This window comes from Cladophialophora psammophila, assembly GCF_000585535.1.
Source record: "Cladophialophora psammophila CBS 110553 chromosome Unknown aczJe-supercont1.38, whole genome shotgun sequence".
Classification (NCBI taxonomy): Eukaryota; Fungi; Ascomycota; class Eurotiomycetes; order Chaetothyriales; family Herpotrichiellaceae; genus Cladophialophora; species Cladophialophora psammophila.
In genome coordinates, this window is record NW_006912959.1 from 168403 (window position 1) to 184992 (window position 16590).

The window sequence follows — 16590 nt, forward strand, 5'->3', positions numbered from 1 at the left end:
ACTTACGGTAACGTAGTCAGCGCTAGACCGGGAACGAGAGTAAAACCTACACGACTTAAACTAAGTTTAGTCGTAGAGCAAGATAGAAAAAACTAACTCCGAGTTAGAAGTAAACGGAGAATCCGTAAAACCGCGAAAAGCGCTTCTTTCGTCAGTACGCTATCATTATTCTAATATTATAGAACTCACAATTCTTATTAATAAGGCTAGCACCACAGCCTAACTAGGATTAAGTATTTAGCCGAACTTCCTCGTACGTAAGAGACTATATATATATTAGTAGCGTCTCTCACCCGAGTAAGGTAGATAATACTTACATATCTTATAGTTAATCTAAACGAGAAAGAAAGAGACGAAGAAGACTATAGTAAAGAGCTTAAGAATCAAAGTAAAGACTAAAGTGAATTAAACCTCACCCGTATTACTATAACAATATAAAACGACTATCTCACCTAAATCGAATAGGAATTTAATCACTTACTATTATTAGTGAATGACTATTTAACTACCATATCATTATCTTCGTCATTAACAATTAAGACGACCTATTCATACGATGAATTAAGGCTATCTTTATACTCGTAGCGACTCGAGGGCGAGCCGCTTTTTAGAGGAAGGGCAACTGTCACGAACTCACCGTTGTCCCTAAGTACTCTACGCTCTTCACCCGAATCGGGTGGACGGTATAGAAAGAAAAGAAAAGAATAAGATAAAGAACGGTTAAGGCACAAGGCTATCGGTTAACGCTGCCTTACCCTTTTTACGTGATAGAAAGAGGGGAAGCTATAAGAGTCTCCTCTCACCTAAATCGGCTGAGAGAGAACTCTTCCTTTTTCTCAAGCGTTGAGTCGTTGTCAATAGGGCTACGTGAATAGAACAAGGCATTCAGCTACTTCAATTCCTTTGTACCTACTGCGTTGCGTAGGTCCCTGATAGTTAAGCAAGCCAGCCCCGAGAAAACTGGCAATAATATCGGCTATTGACATGGCTGTCCACCAGAATCCTAGCCGAAGAGAGAGCTCACCGTGTTTGTAGAAATACGAGAGGTAGAGGATCATCTGGGGCGAAACATCAGTGTCCCTCCACCAAAGGAATAGGGAAACAATACATCGGGTATGAATCCACCTTGCAAAAGCGCAAGCAGAGCCCTGCAAGCAAGAAAACTTGCTCGGCCGGACAGCCAAAACTGTGAGCCAGCGACGATGGACCAAAGAATCATTTGAGTGGGTATCCAGCGGTCAGGGCCCATCCATTTCGAAATAAGTTGAGATGGCAGTTCGGCACAAAGGAAGCTAAGCTTGAAGACGGTGTTTCCCCAATTGTAGTCTGTACGCATTCAGCACATAATTCTTCGAAGCTGTGGACACAACGTACCGTTTGTGTCCATCCCCAGGTCGCCGAGGAAGTTGTCGGTGACCGCCTGGGTCAAGTTTGATCGGTCCAACTCCAAGGACATGAACATGACGCAAGCAAAGATCATGATCCGGATGTCAATTTTTCGCAGGACGGCGTACTCCTCCCGCCATGTCCATCTTGCCAAAGGATCGAATCGGCGGAGATTCTCCCAGTCAGCACGAGGCTGATAATGTTTGGCGGTTTCCGGGTCGTCAAATACAGATGGCAGCGTCGCGATGACGTCGGGGTCATAACCTCGACCTCTCTGCCACCAGAACCTTTTTTCATTGGCAGGGACACCGAGATTGAGTCCAGTAGCTGATACATGAACATTCTCCTTCGAATCAGATGGGCTGCGGCTGCTGGTTAATGTCCCCGTAGTGACAACGGCTCCCTCTTTCTCTTTCAGTGGAGGTTGAATAAAAACGGTGGCCATACTGGGAGCTTCAACGAGTAGAGTGTTTCCTTGACCCCGTCCGAAACTGGCCAGACGACGTGGTATTTGAACACATTGGAGGGGTCAGAGGCCTGCTGCACTCGGGCTGTCGGGGGGTGGTTACTTTGCAGACATCTGCATGATATAGCCGATCTTGGCTGTATTGCGACATTCCAACCGTACATCTTGCAACGCTGGTCCATGGATGACGGGGGCACGACATCTCCTGGGACCATTCCGTGATGCTGAGTTGATAAGGCACCAACTCTTAGAAGAGCTGGGTGTTTACCAAGCTGGGAATTCGCGTTCGCTTGGGTCCACCATGTGCAAGACTGGGAAGCGATCTGGGCCCTCGATGTTGCATATACGTGTGGGGGCACTGATGGCGATGTATTGCGGTCCCTCGCCTCTCGAACGAAGAAGAGCAACGAAACCTCTTTACCGATCGGGCCTGGCTGCGTCCTCCAGGCGAGTGACTCCCAGCCGCATGATGACTGGGCAATTGTTTGCCCGCGTCCAGCTGAACAAACTTCGTTCATCCCATTCGTCTTGTTGGAACAAGGGTGAACGGTCCTTATTTGAAGACCGCGAGCCGGGAGTAACTTGTCAAATCCCGCCCAGCCTCTGTCTTCTGGCGTAGATCCACACAAAGTCCCCCATAATTTCCCAAGCCGAGCCTCCCAATCTCGCCGAGACATCGGCTGGGGGGTGGATGAGGTGGAACTAAGCCCGAGTTGCAGAACGAGGTCGCTGCGAGCTCATGGGTAGAACAGCGGAGGCTCCAAACGCAGGGGTTTCTGTCATTTCGAATGCACGTCTCTCTTCGACGAGTTGGACAAATATCACCCAATCTTTCCAAAGCAGGAAAAGTGACATGCCGGCGGTAGTGGCGCGGTGTCATAGGTTTTTCTTCCTCCGCGTCAACACCCACATGCCCTTGGCTGCCGTCATGACCTTGCCGTCCTTGTCGATGATTTGAGCTTCCGATAGCCATCGGCGCTATTGTCTTCCCAGAGCCAGCACCTCACGAGCGACTCGTTTGACGTCGGTACTAGGGCATGTTACATGACGTTCAACCTAACGGTGAAGAACGAGTCTCACGGTCCGGAGGTTTCAGATGATGCAGCAGTACCCAGTATACAGAGTCCCACCATCTCGTCGAGGATGACGCAGACCATGCCGCCGTGGATCACCAAGTTTTGGCCATCGAGACCTGGCCGGCCGAGTTGGGGAAGTGTAATACAGTCGGAATCTTGTGGTACAAAAGGTACCCCCATCGTGACTGATTCTCAATTTCAATTGTCGCTTTGGTGAGTCTGATTTCAACGGGAAATCTTTTCTCTAAAGCATAACGAGATGAGGAATCATCGAGGCACTGCTCTGATCGGAGAGATGATCATTGGTTCATCCGACGGATACAAAGTGTCGAGGGGCGTCTTCGGGGACGCGGTTGCGTGGTGAAGAATATGGACATGAAGATCATCTGTTCCGTTGGTGGTGCCGTGACGATAGATCAAATCGTATTACCTGTTGGACACGGTCCACTGAGTCTCACACGAACACGAGGCAAGCTAGCGGGGCAGATCTCTCGAGCTCTGTCTCTTAATCGTGTCCGTGCTCTTGACCAAATTTAGTCTAGAGCATCAGCAAAGTTGACCCTCGGTGGGACTAAATCGCTGCCCCAATAACACTTCCAGGGAACTTCTATCTTACGCATAGTCCCGATCAGCAGCAAAGAACAGCAACAGCATGCCATAGTTGTTGATCACCTCTTGTCTTGAACGAGAGCTCCTGTGGTGGCTTACCACCGACTCGTCTTCAAGGCTGGTGGTCATAAGGTATTCAGAATAGAAAGAGGGCCCCCTTTGAGTGTTGTGTGGTGTTTGCGATGCTCTCTGAGCGCAATGGAAGAGCATCGGTTCAGGATTTGCATCATGAATATCCAAGCACTCGGGCCCAAAGTCGGTGGACGTGAAGGCATGGCTCGAGGGAGCCTATATCTCCAATTATCCTTGCAAGTCCTGCCTGCACGCTTATCAAAATTCCGGAGCCTGACGTTCTTTCGTGGTCCTCTCGATCCTGCAAGCCCTGTGAATCGAGTAGGGTGTTAGGAATGAGCATCAAAGGCATCTGTCTTTGCTCAAAGATCTCTGCATCATTGGAATTGGACCCGTGGAAGATCTCGATGTCAAAATCGTTCCCGGCCTTGTTCAAAAAGAACAAACTGAATACATCCATCCTTTGGCGAATTCGTCCGATTTCAAAAACGGCACAGAGCAGCATTGATTGCGAAATGGTAACGTGAGCCCCGCAGAATTTCGAAGATATCTCCTCTTCTGCAGAAGTCGCGAACAACGAAGCCAGCGCTTTGATATTCTGGTCTGCAGACATCAAGGCACCGCGAGAACACACGGCATACAAAAGGGCCGAAGCGAAATGTTCACCTGCTGCACCTCCGCCAGAATGTTCCCTCAGGAAACTCTCTCGATCAATCATATTGCATGCAATACGGAAATTGCCACTCGAAGAACAGGTTTGACGCAGTCATGCAGCACGTTCACAGGGACATCTGGGATTCGGGAAAGCTTGATGATCCAATAATTTACTCCCTGGCTCACAAAGGCGGAACAGGCCTGTGCTAAATGCACTGCCAGGGCCATAAAAAAAATGCAGACCCTACGCTACGAATAAGTCGCGATCTCCTGAGATTATAGGAGGACAAACCGTGTCCGTCATGACCCCAATAGCCTCCCATGCTCTGTAGGAATAGGTCGTCGGTATGGACTCAGGCCTGAGCATTGTCTGTCATGGTAGGTTGATTGTCGACAATGTCGATATTCTCAATAATAATCTCCCGCCCATACCCATGGGATGATTTGACGCTTGACAGGAGGGACTCCAGTGCTGCTATCCTACCGTTGAGTGCAGCAACGTGCTTGCGCGAGATTGGAGTTCGTTTCCCGTTATTGGCGCGGAATTCGCAGTCAGCACCAGCAATGGAGCAGCTACGGCAAGGCATTGTCCGAGAACATTTGATCTGTATGCCAGTAAGATCAACTTGAATCAGTTAAAGTAAGCGAAGACACACTTTGCGAGTCTAGCAGCGCTTGCAACTGCAATTAGTATTTTTCCCAGCTCCTGCAATCCCAGGAATATTAAGAACAGCGCTTCATGACTTAAGATATTCTCTTCTCGCCAGGTCGAAGCATATTTTTCTCTCCCTTCAGAGATACTTGGCGTGTGTGGGCTAGACGTCGACGGATTTGGACAACTGGTAGAGGACGAAACGTCCTGAAAATGTTTATTCACGTGCCGATGAGCACGCAATCTTTGTAGTTGCTGATAGTGTTAAGGTCTAATAACCGCCAAGTAATTGCCATGGACAGAACTCGCCGCCATCGAGGTACCTTGGACATAGTCCGAGATAGGCCTTACCGATAAGCATGAGTTTCATATCATCAATGAAGAGACAGCACTCATCCAGATCTACCATCCTATACCCTACAATTTGACAGCTTACGGAATCAGCAAGGAGCAGCAATGGATTGTCGATGCAAAATTCCAAGGTCCATATATCTGCCTTGATGGCGGACCATGCTGACTTGGCTAGAACTCGACATCGAGACAGGCAGCGTGTTGTTCGAATGGAGCAGCCTTGACCACGTAGACCCATCGGGTAAGTAGTCCCTCGAATGCGACAGTAACGCTGAACAACTGCAGGGGCCTACCTTCCCTTGAATCCTGATCAAGCTGGGGCTGGATCCAATAGCTCGGACGCCTGGGACTATTTCCACATCAACTCCGTTGACAAGGACGACCAAGGGAACTACCTGATCTCCGCCCGCGATGCCAACGCCGTGTACAAGATTAATGGAGCAACCGACGAAATCATCTGGCAACTATCTGGGAAGTCGTCGAGCTTCACGATGGGTGATCAAGTCGAGTTTGCGTTTCAGCATCACGCCCGCTTCTTGTCCCGTAACGAAAACGACACTATAGAAGTCATCAGTCTGTACGACATCTCGGCTCATGGGACAGAAAATGGTCACGGGCATGAAGTCTACTTCTACAACATCGGTCATCAGGCCGGAGGTCATGCTCCATCAGTATAAAGCGAATGATCGGAGAGAGAAGACGGAGAAAGATTCTCTCTTCACTTGGCCAGGGTTGGAGCATCAGAAGTCTACCGTGTCTGGTCGTGCGATGCACAAGGGAATTGTAGGCAACAGCGAGTGACAGAGAGTACTCAGTAAGGCTCAGTTCGGGTCACTTAGCTCATGTTAAAGGGAATCTCGCTCCCTCTCTAGGATCAAACAGTATTTACCACATCGGTTATTTGTTTGAGAGTAATCTAGGTAGTACTACTCAATACACTTAATGCTAGGTAAGGTAACGAGTATATATATGGTCATATCACACCTTACAGTTCAGCTTCCATCTTGTCCAGAATGGTAAAAGATTGGGAAGTGTATGCCACCAATTTAATGGGCATGGGCATGGGCATTCTCATGATTGTGTGGATGAAGTGAACCTGTTGGCTCCTTTCAGCAACATCTTTTGCTTTTGCGTTTATCCTGATCGATCCTTCATTAGACACCTCAGAAACTTGAGGTCTAAATGTCTCTTTTGCGAGGGGTTGATTTACAATCAGGAGCCTAGTTGCAATGCTGATGGAGGCCTCATCTGGCTCTTCCAAAACCAGCCTCGCAGCTTCACATCTGTTTCAGCTATCTCGGTCTCAGGGAACTAGGCTATCCCGGCCCCTAGCCAGTGCTGCCTGCGTTTGCTGCCTTTCAGGCTGCAACATGAACAAACTTAGCCGCGCGCTCCTCCAACAATCCATAGTTGCAAGTGCAGAATTCTCATCCACAGTCTTGATACCATCGCAGAACATTCAGTCAGAGTACGAATGCATTTACGACTACACAACTGGAACATGAAGTATTCTACCATCGATCGTAGTGTGTACGGGATCAAGATCAGATCCACACCGCAGGCGTCCATCGGCGGGGAGGCAAGTGAGAAGAAAACCGGGGACAAAGCCTCTGACGATGACAGCCACAACTGTTCATCGGCGCAGCCATCCTCGGCCTCATCTACTCCCCTTCACAGTGCATCCAACACTGGTCAAAGTATTACACAGTTTGTCGAAAGGACTCACAACGGAGGAGTCTCTCATGAGCTGCCTTCCCCATTGACGACCACTGCTACTTTATCGTCCACGGTGGCCCCTCATCCACCAACCAGTGAGCGCGCCTCTATACATCAGCAGGAAAAGATTAAAACACGAAAGGAGCGATTAGCAGAAAGTCGAAAGCGCAGGAGAAGGGAAAACGTTGCCAGGAAAGTTGGTCATGACGTGGATTCTGATGAAGAACGAGAGTATTGGCGAGCGGTTTTTAACCGTCATGCCGCGGAGGAGGCCCGTCGACAGGCACTCTCTCCTGAAGCACGAAGGCAGGAGGACATTCAGCGTTCAGCGGAGGTCCTCCGAAACCACATCAAGCCCCAATTAACGCTCGACAGCTCTGGCTCTGGCCGCCTGCGCTATTATCCCCTATTTCTGTTTCAGGAGGCACCCGACTCGCGCAACGGAGCGACTTGCAGGCTCGATCATTGCACCGATCGCATTACCCCAGGCCAATACAGGATCGCATTGTCTCCGGGGATTTGGGATTCGAGAGGTCCAGGTAAGATTTAATCCCTACTGAATCTACGCGTCTACTCGGCAGTTCAAGAGGTCTTCTTAGAGCCCTTCGGCTCAATCATACCTGTTGGCCGAGTAGGGCAATGTAGTCTTATCCCACTCGCCCAAACAATATGTCGTGGTGCTCATTTCATGCTTCCTTTGTTCTAGAATTACTAGCGTCGCTCAGAGCCAGCCTACTAGTTATACTGATTTACTATAGACTTTTACCACGTTAAATGCTTTGAACAACTACTGGACTTATCGTCGCCACACTACGCGGCTCGCTTTGAGCCTGATATGCGGAAACACATACCCGACCATGGCGCCCAATGTATTCTAGAAGAGTACATTTCTAGATGGAAGCTTCGGACTCAGCAAACCCCTAAGCATGAGGAGGATCCACGATCCTCCCCCAGCGCAGAACATATTACAGCAGTGAGCTCGAGTACACAAATAAACTCAGCAACGGCAAATGAAAACGCAAATCCAACAGAACAGCAAGTACCTTCTCCAAAAGCACATACTGGGTCGGCAGCGCCAGAACAGATCCCTGTTGCATCAGACGAAAACCCAATGCAAACACCGTCTGCCTGTGAAACAGCCGCTCAATCACCATCGGCCTCAGAGCAGACTGTTGAACCCGACGTTTGGCACATGGCGGACGTGCTTTGGGCCCAGGTACGTCAAGCCGAAGCCGAAGCCTCTCGGGAGCATAATAGGATATGTGGTAAGTGTTCCTTCCGATCCATCTTCGAGAATTATAATTGGTGTTCTTTGCGAGATCGGCATCGCACCCAACATATATTCCTTGGGTCGGTAGGGTCTGAGAGATCCTCGCTGATAGACGGCGTCTGTAGATCTTCTTCTCCACATAGACAACCCAGACGATGTGGCCAACCCACTCCCAGACCAAGATCGGACTTGGCACATCACGCAGTACCTTCTCCCTGATGACGACCCGGATTATGACGAACGTCACGCACTTAGTCAGGCGTTGGAAGACTGGAGTTTGGACATTGTGAGTGAGCTCAAAGCACTGGGATCAGCTTCCTTTGCTCTTGGCCAGTAACTCTCTGGCACTCCTGCTCACAGCTGAGCTTAGTACCTCTGACTGGATCCCACGCTGACAATGTGATATCGCTACAGATGTTGGCAAACGAAGACATGAGCAAACTGACCGAAGCAGGACGTGCGGCGAAGGAAGCGCTAGGTGAGCGAACGGTCAAAAGGATCAAAAGGTATCAGTGTGTACGGATGCCAGATTATCAGTCTCTCTTCTTTGGCCGCCGGTAGATACTCGCATGATCTGCAATTCTGCACCGAATTCGGGCTCGCATGAGAGGGAGATCGTTATCGATCATATATGTACCTCGTACTCAATCACGTTTGAAAAGCAACACGCAAAAACGCAGACATCTCCAAAGAACGGGCTTCCACAATTTCAATTGCTGTTCGGTCATTCGCTGGTTTTCACTTAAGCTCTCACTACTGTGCTACCACCTATTGCGCGTAGATGGTAACGAGAGGTCAGCGTTCAAGGAAGCGGCAGACTTACTCGCTGTCTTCGATCCTGAGGGATGGACGGCTACATATAGATGCAACGAGATACGATCGACAAATCGTCATACCTATTGAGCCAGAGAGAGAGGAGAAGGCTGTCCGGACAGGAAGCCACAAGCGGAGCGTTCGCGGCCATTGTGATGCCTGGGTCATTCCTCTTCACGCCTCAGGTGTGAGCAAGCCGCATTCCGTCTAGGGTGAAGTGAATGGTTGGGCCAGGAGCTTATTGGTTATGCTCTGATGTCGACACAGTATGCATCGATCAGAACGACCTGCATGAGAAGACAAGTCAGATACGCAAGATAGAATCCATTTCTGGATGGCTCTCTCGTTCCTCGCGGGCCTGGACGACGACGAGGCAAGTCTCGCAGACGCCAGTCTGCAGCAGATCGTGCAGAACAGACACTAAGGCTGTTGTCGATGTCATGAGTGTGCTCTAGACCTCGGGCTCCGAAAAATCCAAGGAACAGCTCGGGAAGTGGGCAGCATTTTACAAGTTCATCTCGCACCCTTACTAGCACCGCCTGTAGATTCTTCAAGAACTGCCCCCGAGCAACCCTCTCAATGAGGTCCTGAAGCTTGGCCGAGACTCGTCATCACAGAATGATATCGCAAATAAAGGACAAAGTCTACGGTGTTCTGGGAGTCGTCGCGACGACCGTCGAGTAGCGGATTTTGGTCGACTATCACCTCCCACTCTCGGTGAGTCTGAAACAGTTCACCAAGGCTGTTGCAGGAGCCCACGGGGTCACTCGACATCCTGAGTCCGATGAATTCGGGTCTCGTATTCTTTGTGCAGTTGGGATTTTCACAGACAGACGGCTTCCTTGGTGGTCGATTTTGCATCTCCCCAATCTCCAGGTGCCCTTCTCGACATGATCCCCGACAACGCGTCCAAAAATGTAGGTATCAACGGTGGTCTTTGCTGATGGTAACCAGATTCTCATTTACTCTGGCTTCGTTTTCGACGCGATCGATGTCTGAGCTGCTCGATCAGGGGTCGTGTGGATTATCAATCCACCGGTACCGTCCAAGAGAAGGTACAGCATCTACGGCTCTGTCACCAACACGGCCGAAGCAATCCTGAAGGCATTCCTGGCACTGGCATTGCCGCGAGAGAAGAAATGGATCACAATTCTACAAAAGTAAACACTAAACCGACGGGAGTTGCAGGAGAAGCCGGCCCCCAGCGGACCAAAAGGGTCCACTATGGCTGTGGCTCAAGGGTTTCGTTATCGAAATTGACATTTAGATGTGCTGGGTCACGGTATCATGAATTGGCACTGGGCTGGGTCCACCAAACTCATCAACCGGGGGCTTGCATTTCTCCGAGGAGCTCAACGATGTGGGCGAGGTCTTTGGGATGACTGTCAACACCATGCAAACGCGAAAATGTTGATAACGGAAACCGGGCGTGTGGTCTGGACCATCATGTGCACCCAGCAGGGCGACGTGATTGCGCTCGTCAGGGGTTGCGATGCGCTGCTGGTTCTGAGGCCGAAGGGAGAGTGCCACGTCGTCGTGGGCGAGTGCTACTTACAAGGCGTGATGGGCGGCGAAGCCATGGCATGGCTTGATTCTGGTAGGTGCAGTTCTAGAAGTATAAAGCTCTGCTGATCTCGACGACGACTCAGCTCTGGCAGTTTACATGGAGAGCGATGTTTTTTGAAGGATTTGGTGTTGGAGAAAAGATGGGCGGTGGAGATTGAAGACATCGACTTCAGCCTTCCCTTGTCTGATGGCTCGCCTTGCCAGGCAACACCTTTATTCCTGCCTTGCCACTGCCGCTACAAGCGAGGCCCGAAACAGACCGAAGGCTCGGGCTTTTGTAACCAGTACTGTGCGGCTGCACGTTTCTACAATCGCTGCCTCCCGCACAGCCACAGCCACAGCATGCGCTCTTCCAACCTTCCTTCCAACGATCTCCGTCACTGGCCCTGTCGATAAGGTTGGTGCCTGAAGGCCCTAGGACATTTCGAGACCGCGAGGGCGCCCCCGATTGCTCCGAAACTATGTGGCGGTGCCTGAACTCCCTTGGAGCGACCTAGAACGAAGGAACCAGCTTATCCGTGCATACGACGCTTGCCTGCATGCAGATGATTCTGCGGAAGGTTACGAGGAATGTGCCGGGCCAAAAAAACGCGAGTGCCTAATCCATTCGATCATTCGAGAGAGCATGTGGTTCTTTTTCGTTGAGGTTGTGGCTTCTCTTGCTTGCCTCTCTCTGCCGCCAATGGTCCAAGAGTAATGTTATGTGTTTATTATATCCAGCGTGCTGACTGTTTTGCGATCATTGTATTCCTATCACAGAAGCATTGTAATCAGGTCTGCCAGTTGTCATAGAAAGCGAAGATCACACCACTCGACCCCGGGAGTTGTTGAGCTGCCACCACTATCTGTTACTTGTTCCCAGGGTGTTTTTCTTACGCATTGAGCCTATCCCATCTCCGCATCGCACGCAGTACTATACGATTGATTTTGAACGGAGAAGAAAAAGAAAAATAGATGGCTTCTTCAGAGAAAAGAAGTCTACAGAGTACCGCCGCCGTGGGCTCGTCTTCGACACCAACGGACCTGCCGCCCTCATACGAACATACAGTCCTTCCCAACTCCAACCCTTGGACCGACAGTCCATCATCGCAGAGTCAACCTCCTCAACAGCCTGCATCATCAACAACACCCCTCTCCATCCCCTCACAGAACCCGCTCTCGGCACTGTCCCGGTTAACGACAGTCTCGTTCGTGAAATACCGGATCCGCGACTCCAAACTGTCAGAGGACCAGACCGTCACCACGACCACCAACCCGGAACTGACGTCTAGTTCACACTCGTCGTCGACCTCTCAAAAACAGCAAAAGACGCTCCTAAGGTTCATTCGCGAGCAGGCATGTCTGCCGCCAAAGCCGATCATGGTGATCCGGGGCACCCACGTCCACGTCAACACGGTCGTGGATTTCGACTTGAAGATCAACCTGACGAGTATGTTGGATTTGGACTGGGGAGGTACGGAGAGTGGCGGGGGCCGTCTCAAGGTCAAGCGGTATCAGCATGGGTCGTCCAATGGGTCGCCGAAGCAGATGACCAGGGAGGAGATGAATATGTCCCCCCTCGAGCTGTGGGCAAAGAAGTTTTGTGAAGATAAGGCTGAGAATCGAAGGTGAGTGCATGGGTTGGTTGTTGCTTTTTCTTTGCCAGGCTCCTCCTTGATCCCGTCACCTTCGTTTCGCAAACTCGATACCCACGGCAACTTACCTCCTTGATCCACTATATAGCCATCTACCTATGACCAAACCCAGCTAACCACTCACCTCCTGATTTAGCTTCGCACTCCACCGCTCGACGCCGAACCTCCCGACCGCCCTGCTCGAGGGCCACGTGCGGACCCTCCTGGCCCTGATGAAATACCGGGGCAAACTGCACGTGGAATTCCCGGTGCAGTACTCGGACGTGGTGATCCAACGCAAGTCGAGCAATTGGTTCACCAACATCCTTCGCCTCTACCCGACCAAGAAATACGAGGTCGTCGACGTCGAGTGGCCCGTCGTCGGCACGACCACGGCCACGACCACCGACCACGAGTGCCAAACAGACACCGCCGACGAAACAGCTGTAACAACATCAGCAGGAGCAGGACCGAACGCCTCGTCATCATCACCGACATCATCTAGAACCGCGACCGCGCCCGCGCCCGCGCCCACCGAACCCGCCTCCTCAGCATCCTCCACCTCCACCAGCGGTGGCGGCGGCCCGGGGGACGGAGATGCCACCGCCAGCGACCGGACCGGCCTGCCCTCGCTGATCGCTCAGGAATGGTGGCGCGAGTGGCAGTTTGCAATCCGCATCGCCGTCCTCTCCGGCCGGAGAGGCTGGGTCACGGTGGAGGACTGGGTCGAGGCCAAGATGGGCATGAGGGAGAAGGAGAGGGCGAAGGAGTGGGGTGGCGATTACGAGTGAGTGCGGGAGCCAGTGTGCGAATACTAACATGTGCGGATTTGATGAAATGGACCCGATGGGCCGGGAAAAGGGGGAAAACAAGGGATGGGCATGAAAACTGCGAGTTCATCTATGAGTGTAAAATACCTGTCCACGAGCAAGAGCAGGAGCAAGCGAGTTTGTTTTCCGTCTTGCTATTTTCTTCGTCCCTGCTTTTTTTTATGGGCATCGTTCGTTCTGGTTATTAACTGATCACTTGGCCAATTGAGACATGGATATATGGATGTCTGTATGGATGCATACATATATGGAACACAGGGAGACACATGTAGTCGCACACGGTCGGAATTGGAACACATGTGGATACGTGAATGGGATTTAGGGACTACAAATGAAAAGAAGAACCTCTTTCGGGTCTCAATGACCATCTATATAGCTATACCTGAATGAGCTGAATGGACCAACTGCCCCTGACTATTACTCACATATAAACACTCTGTACACATCCTCAACCACTTATTCGTACCTATTACCAATACCTCGTAACGAACCCAAAGCGAACCCAGGTACCTCGAACAATACACCGCTGAGAAGAATCGCGTTGCTCTCTCCTCTCTCTCTCTTTCTCTCTCAGTCTCTCACTCTCTCACACACACATTCTTTTAAGATTAAACAGGATAAAGCAGACAGACACACTCTCCCTCTTCCTGCCTTCTCCTCTAAGAGGAAATAGTAGAACCATAAAGGGTTGAGATGGAATATGCCGCCCTTTATACCAGTATATAGATAGATATAGATAGATAGATATATGACTTGATCGTGTCTGGCCTACCTATTCTATTTGGTCATGGCCTCCACAGTCGTGCGCGGGGCGTGCTGCTGTGGTGTGAGTTAGTGCGTTTGGGATTTGCCACGTAGAGAGAACGGACAACCATCTTGCGGTTACGGGGTAATTTGCATTTGCTATGACTTTGCTTTGCTATGGAGCTGTTATGGCTACGGGAGCTGCTTTGCCGATGGCATGGCTATGGCACTGGCTCTTGCTCTGGGTCCGGCTCTAGCTTTCGTGCCTTCCTTCCTATGTTTCCAATGTCTCCAAGCCTTGCTAGAAGTAATGTCACCGATAGCCCTGCTCAGCATCTATGTATCTGCTCATGATTGATGAACTGGAGGACCGATGGGGTGCTCCCAAGGTGACCGCTGCTCCAGGGCGCTGCTCGCAACTATGCTGAGTTTGTTTCTTCTGAGTGTTCTTGGCCTTATCAACTAAATTGCCGTGGTGACGGATTCACGCCGCAGGTGATGGTGATGGTGATGGTGATGGTGCTTGCTGCTGCCATCTACTCGAGCGCATCGTCCGGCAAGGACTCTTCCGAATCCTCCCATTCGTCATCCGCGTCCGTCTGTACACCGGGGGGATGCTCCTGGACGCCCAGGACGCCGTCGCCGTCATTGTCGCCATCTGTTGGTGGCTCAAACAGCCTGACTCGAAAAGACTCGACAAGTCTTTTATACCAGGTCTTATCCGACGCGTATGGACCGTCCTCCGAGAACTCAGGCTGCAATTTCTTTAGCCAGTTCTTGCCCGAGGTCTCCATTTCATCCATCTCTTCGACACCGTCAGCCTTGAAGCCCGTAACCGCGGCCTTCAGACCTCCATTTTCCTTGGCCATCGCAGCGAACTCATCTGCTGTCATGGTCTTCACAACTCCTCCCTGTTCCTCCGTCAGGATCTTCAAGGCATGGGCCTGGACAGACAAGAATGGTGCCATTCGGAATTGGTTGTTTCCCCAATCGAGGAGGACCCAGACTGTGTCGAAGGCGGGTTTTGGCGGCTCGTCAATTTTCTCGGCACGACTGAGGGGAATGGCTGGAGCATATGGGTTGGGGAGTTCAGAGGTTTCGAGCGCTTGGATTTGTCCAGCAGGATTGGTGGGAATGGCTGGAGCATGTAGACTCGGGACTGAGGCGAAGGCTTGTTGAGTAGCGACGATGGCTTGTCCAGCAGACATATCTCCAGCGGAGATGAGGGCTTGTCCAGCAGCGTAGAGGGGGTGAATTTGTCCTGCAGAGGAGAGGGCTGGGGCTTCAGCAGAAGCGAAGGGTTGAGGTTGTCCAGCAGTGGCTGATGTGTCTGGAAGGTTGAGTCTACGAAACCACCTCCCCTTCACCTCGTAGGGAGTTCGAGCAAGCCCTTCACATGGGTTGAAGATGGCTTTCTCTCTGTTCAGAAGCATGAGCTTCCTGGCTTCCTCACTCTTGATGATGATGATCGGCTTTCCAGTCTTGACACAAAACTCCCTGGCATAGATGGGACTGAAGAGAATACATCTCAACCAGGCGCCATTAATCACAAGCTCCGCATCCGGTCCTCCTTGGTTCGCCCTGAAATCGGCGCGAGACTGAGTGTAGATGTTAAAAAACTCCTCTCGACACATGGGGCATCGCAACACACGATTGCGGACAACGTCGAGCTCTTGGTTGATCCAGTCCATGAGGCAGGTCGCGGGCCAGCTGTTCCTACAACTGTTGCTAGTGCCGACATGGGTAAGGATTTGAACGTTTGATGCCACAGGTCCTCTACACCAGATACAGGTGTCGTGTTCTCGGGGACCGCGCCCGCGCCCCTGTTCCCAGCCGGACTGGTAGAGAGCGAGCAGACGAACGAGATTGTTTCGGTCGTTGAGGTCAACATCGGGGTGGATGGTTTCTGGATCAGGTTCCATGAAGCGGGCCATGCTTGTCTTTCCGTCGTTGTCATTCCAGGACGTCGATGCTGGTGGTGATCCTGAGCTCACAGAGTCCTTGTCGGCTTGGGCTTCGGTCTTGGTTTGTGCTTCAGTCGACGGAGACAACGTCTTGGTCGTCTTGGTATCGGACACAGGAGACGTCGGTGGCGACTTGCCCTCGGCCACAACGTCCGAATCCGCCATGGTTGTGAGCGATAAATCGGGATCGTCCGTTGCCATGAGAAGAGACCAAAGAGACCAAAGATGAAACAAAAATAAAGAAAGATCTCTGTGGCGCGGCTGGGTTGCTGTTCGATCCTCCCAAGTCCCCAGCCGCGTGTGGTTGAGGCTAAGTAAGGAGGGGCACAGCCGCCCAAGATGCGAAATGCGAAATGGCTGGCAATTGCAATACAAACCAGGCGCCTGCTAAACCTCTCCAAACCCTGCAATCTGGTTGGTTTACAGCCCTGGACAAGACAAGTACTTGCTTGGATACTAATTCTTTGTGTGTGATGTTATCTGTGACCAAGACCAGCCCAAGGCAACAAGGAAATGTTAAGATCCACATGCATGTGGTGAAGTGGGTATCTTGTCTGCCCGGAAAAAAAAAAGGCCCTTTCCTTCCTCTCATACTGAGTATGGGCCTATATAAAGGCCCAGATTACTGTGTCGAGAATAGATGCGACACCAACCCAAGGTCCGACTTCCCCTGATAGGCAAGTAAGGAGCAGACTCTGGTCGTCTCATCATTCGACCAAGACATTACAGCGACCAGGCGATTACCATAAAGAATCTCGTATTGGGCCTGTCCTGAGAGATGGAAGGCAGCCAATTCGACAGTTTGAAA

The 16590-nt window shown here is 51.1% G+C and overlaps 5 protein-coding genes across 5 annotated transcripts; 3 read left to right on the forward strand and 2 right to left on the reverse strand.

Moving 5' to 3' along the window:
* Nucleotides 1–1336: 1336 nt before the first annotated feature.
* A1O5_12865 (uncharacterized protein) lies at nucleotides 1337–1831 on the reverse strand (the record flags this gene model as incomplete). Its single annotated transcript, XM_007753434.1, has 1 exon — nucleotides 1337–1831. The coding sequence occupies one exon, from the start codon at nucleotides 1829–1831 to the stop codon at nucleotides 1337–1339; it is 495 nt and encodes a 164-aa protein (XP_007751624.1).
* A 3594-nt stretch (nucleotides 1832–5425) lies between these two features.
* On the forward strand, nucleotides 5426–5943 carry A1O5_12866 (uncharacterized protein; the record flags this gene model as incomplete). The annotated part of the gene is made up of 2 exons (XM_007753435.1): nucleotides 5426–5507; nucleotides 5552–5943. 2 exons carry the CDS (start codon nucleotides 5426–5428, stop codon nucleotides 5941–5943), a joined length of 474 nt encoding a protein of 157 aa, XP_007751625.1.
* An 824-nt stretch (nucleotides 5944–6767) lies between these two features.
* Nucleotides 6768–8813, forward strand: A1O5_12867 (uncharacterized protein; the record flags this gene model as incomplete). The annotated part of the gene is made up of 4 exons (XM_007753436.1): nucleotides 6768–7521; nucleotides 7741–8247; nucleotides 8378–8538; nucleotides 8667–8813. 4 exons carry the CDS (start codon nucleotides 6768–6770, stop codon nucleotides 8811–8813), a joined length of 1569 nt encoding a protein of 522 aa, XP_007751626.1.
* Nucleotides 8814–11585: 2772 nt separating this feature from the next.
* Nucleotides 11586–13035, forward strand: A1O5_12868 (uncharacterized protein; the record flags this gene model as incomplete). The annotated part of the gene is made up of 2 exons (XM_007753437.1): nucleotides 11586–12238; nucleotides 12402–13035. The coding sequence occupies 2 exons, from the start codon at nucleotides 11586–11588 to the stop codon at nucleotides 13033–13035; spliced, it is 1287 nt and encodes a 428-aa protein (XP_007751627.1).
* A 1319-nt stretch (nucleotides 13036–14354) lies between these two features.
* Nucleotides 14355–15947, reverse strand: A1O5_12869 (uncharacterized protein; the record flags this gene model as incomplete). The annotated part of the gene is made up of 1 exon (XM_007753438.1): nucleotides 14355–15947. The coding sequence occupies one exon, from the start codon at nucleotides 15945–15947 to the stop codon at nucleotides 14355–14357; it is 1593 nt and encodes a 530-aa protein (XP_007751628.1).
* Nucleotides 15948–16590: the final 643 nt, after the last annotated feature.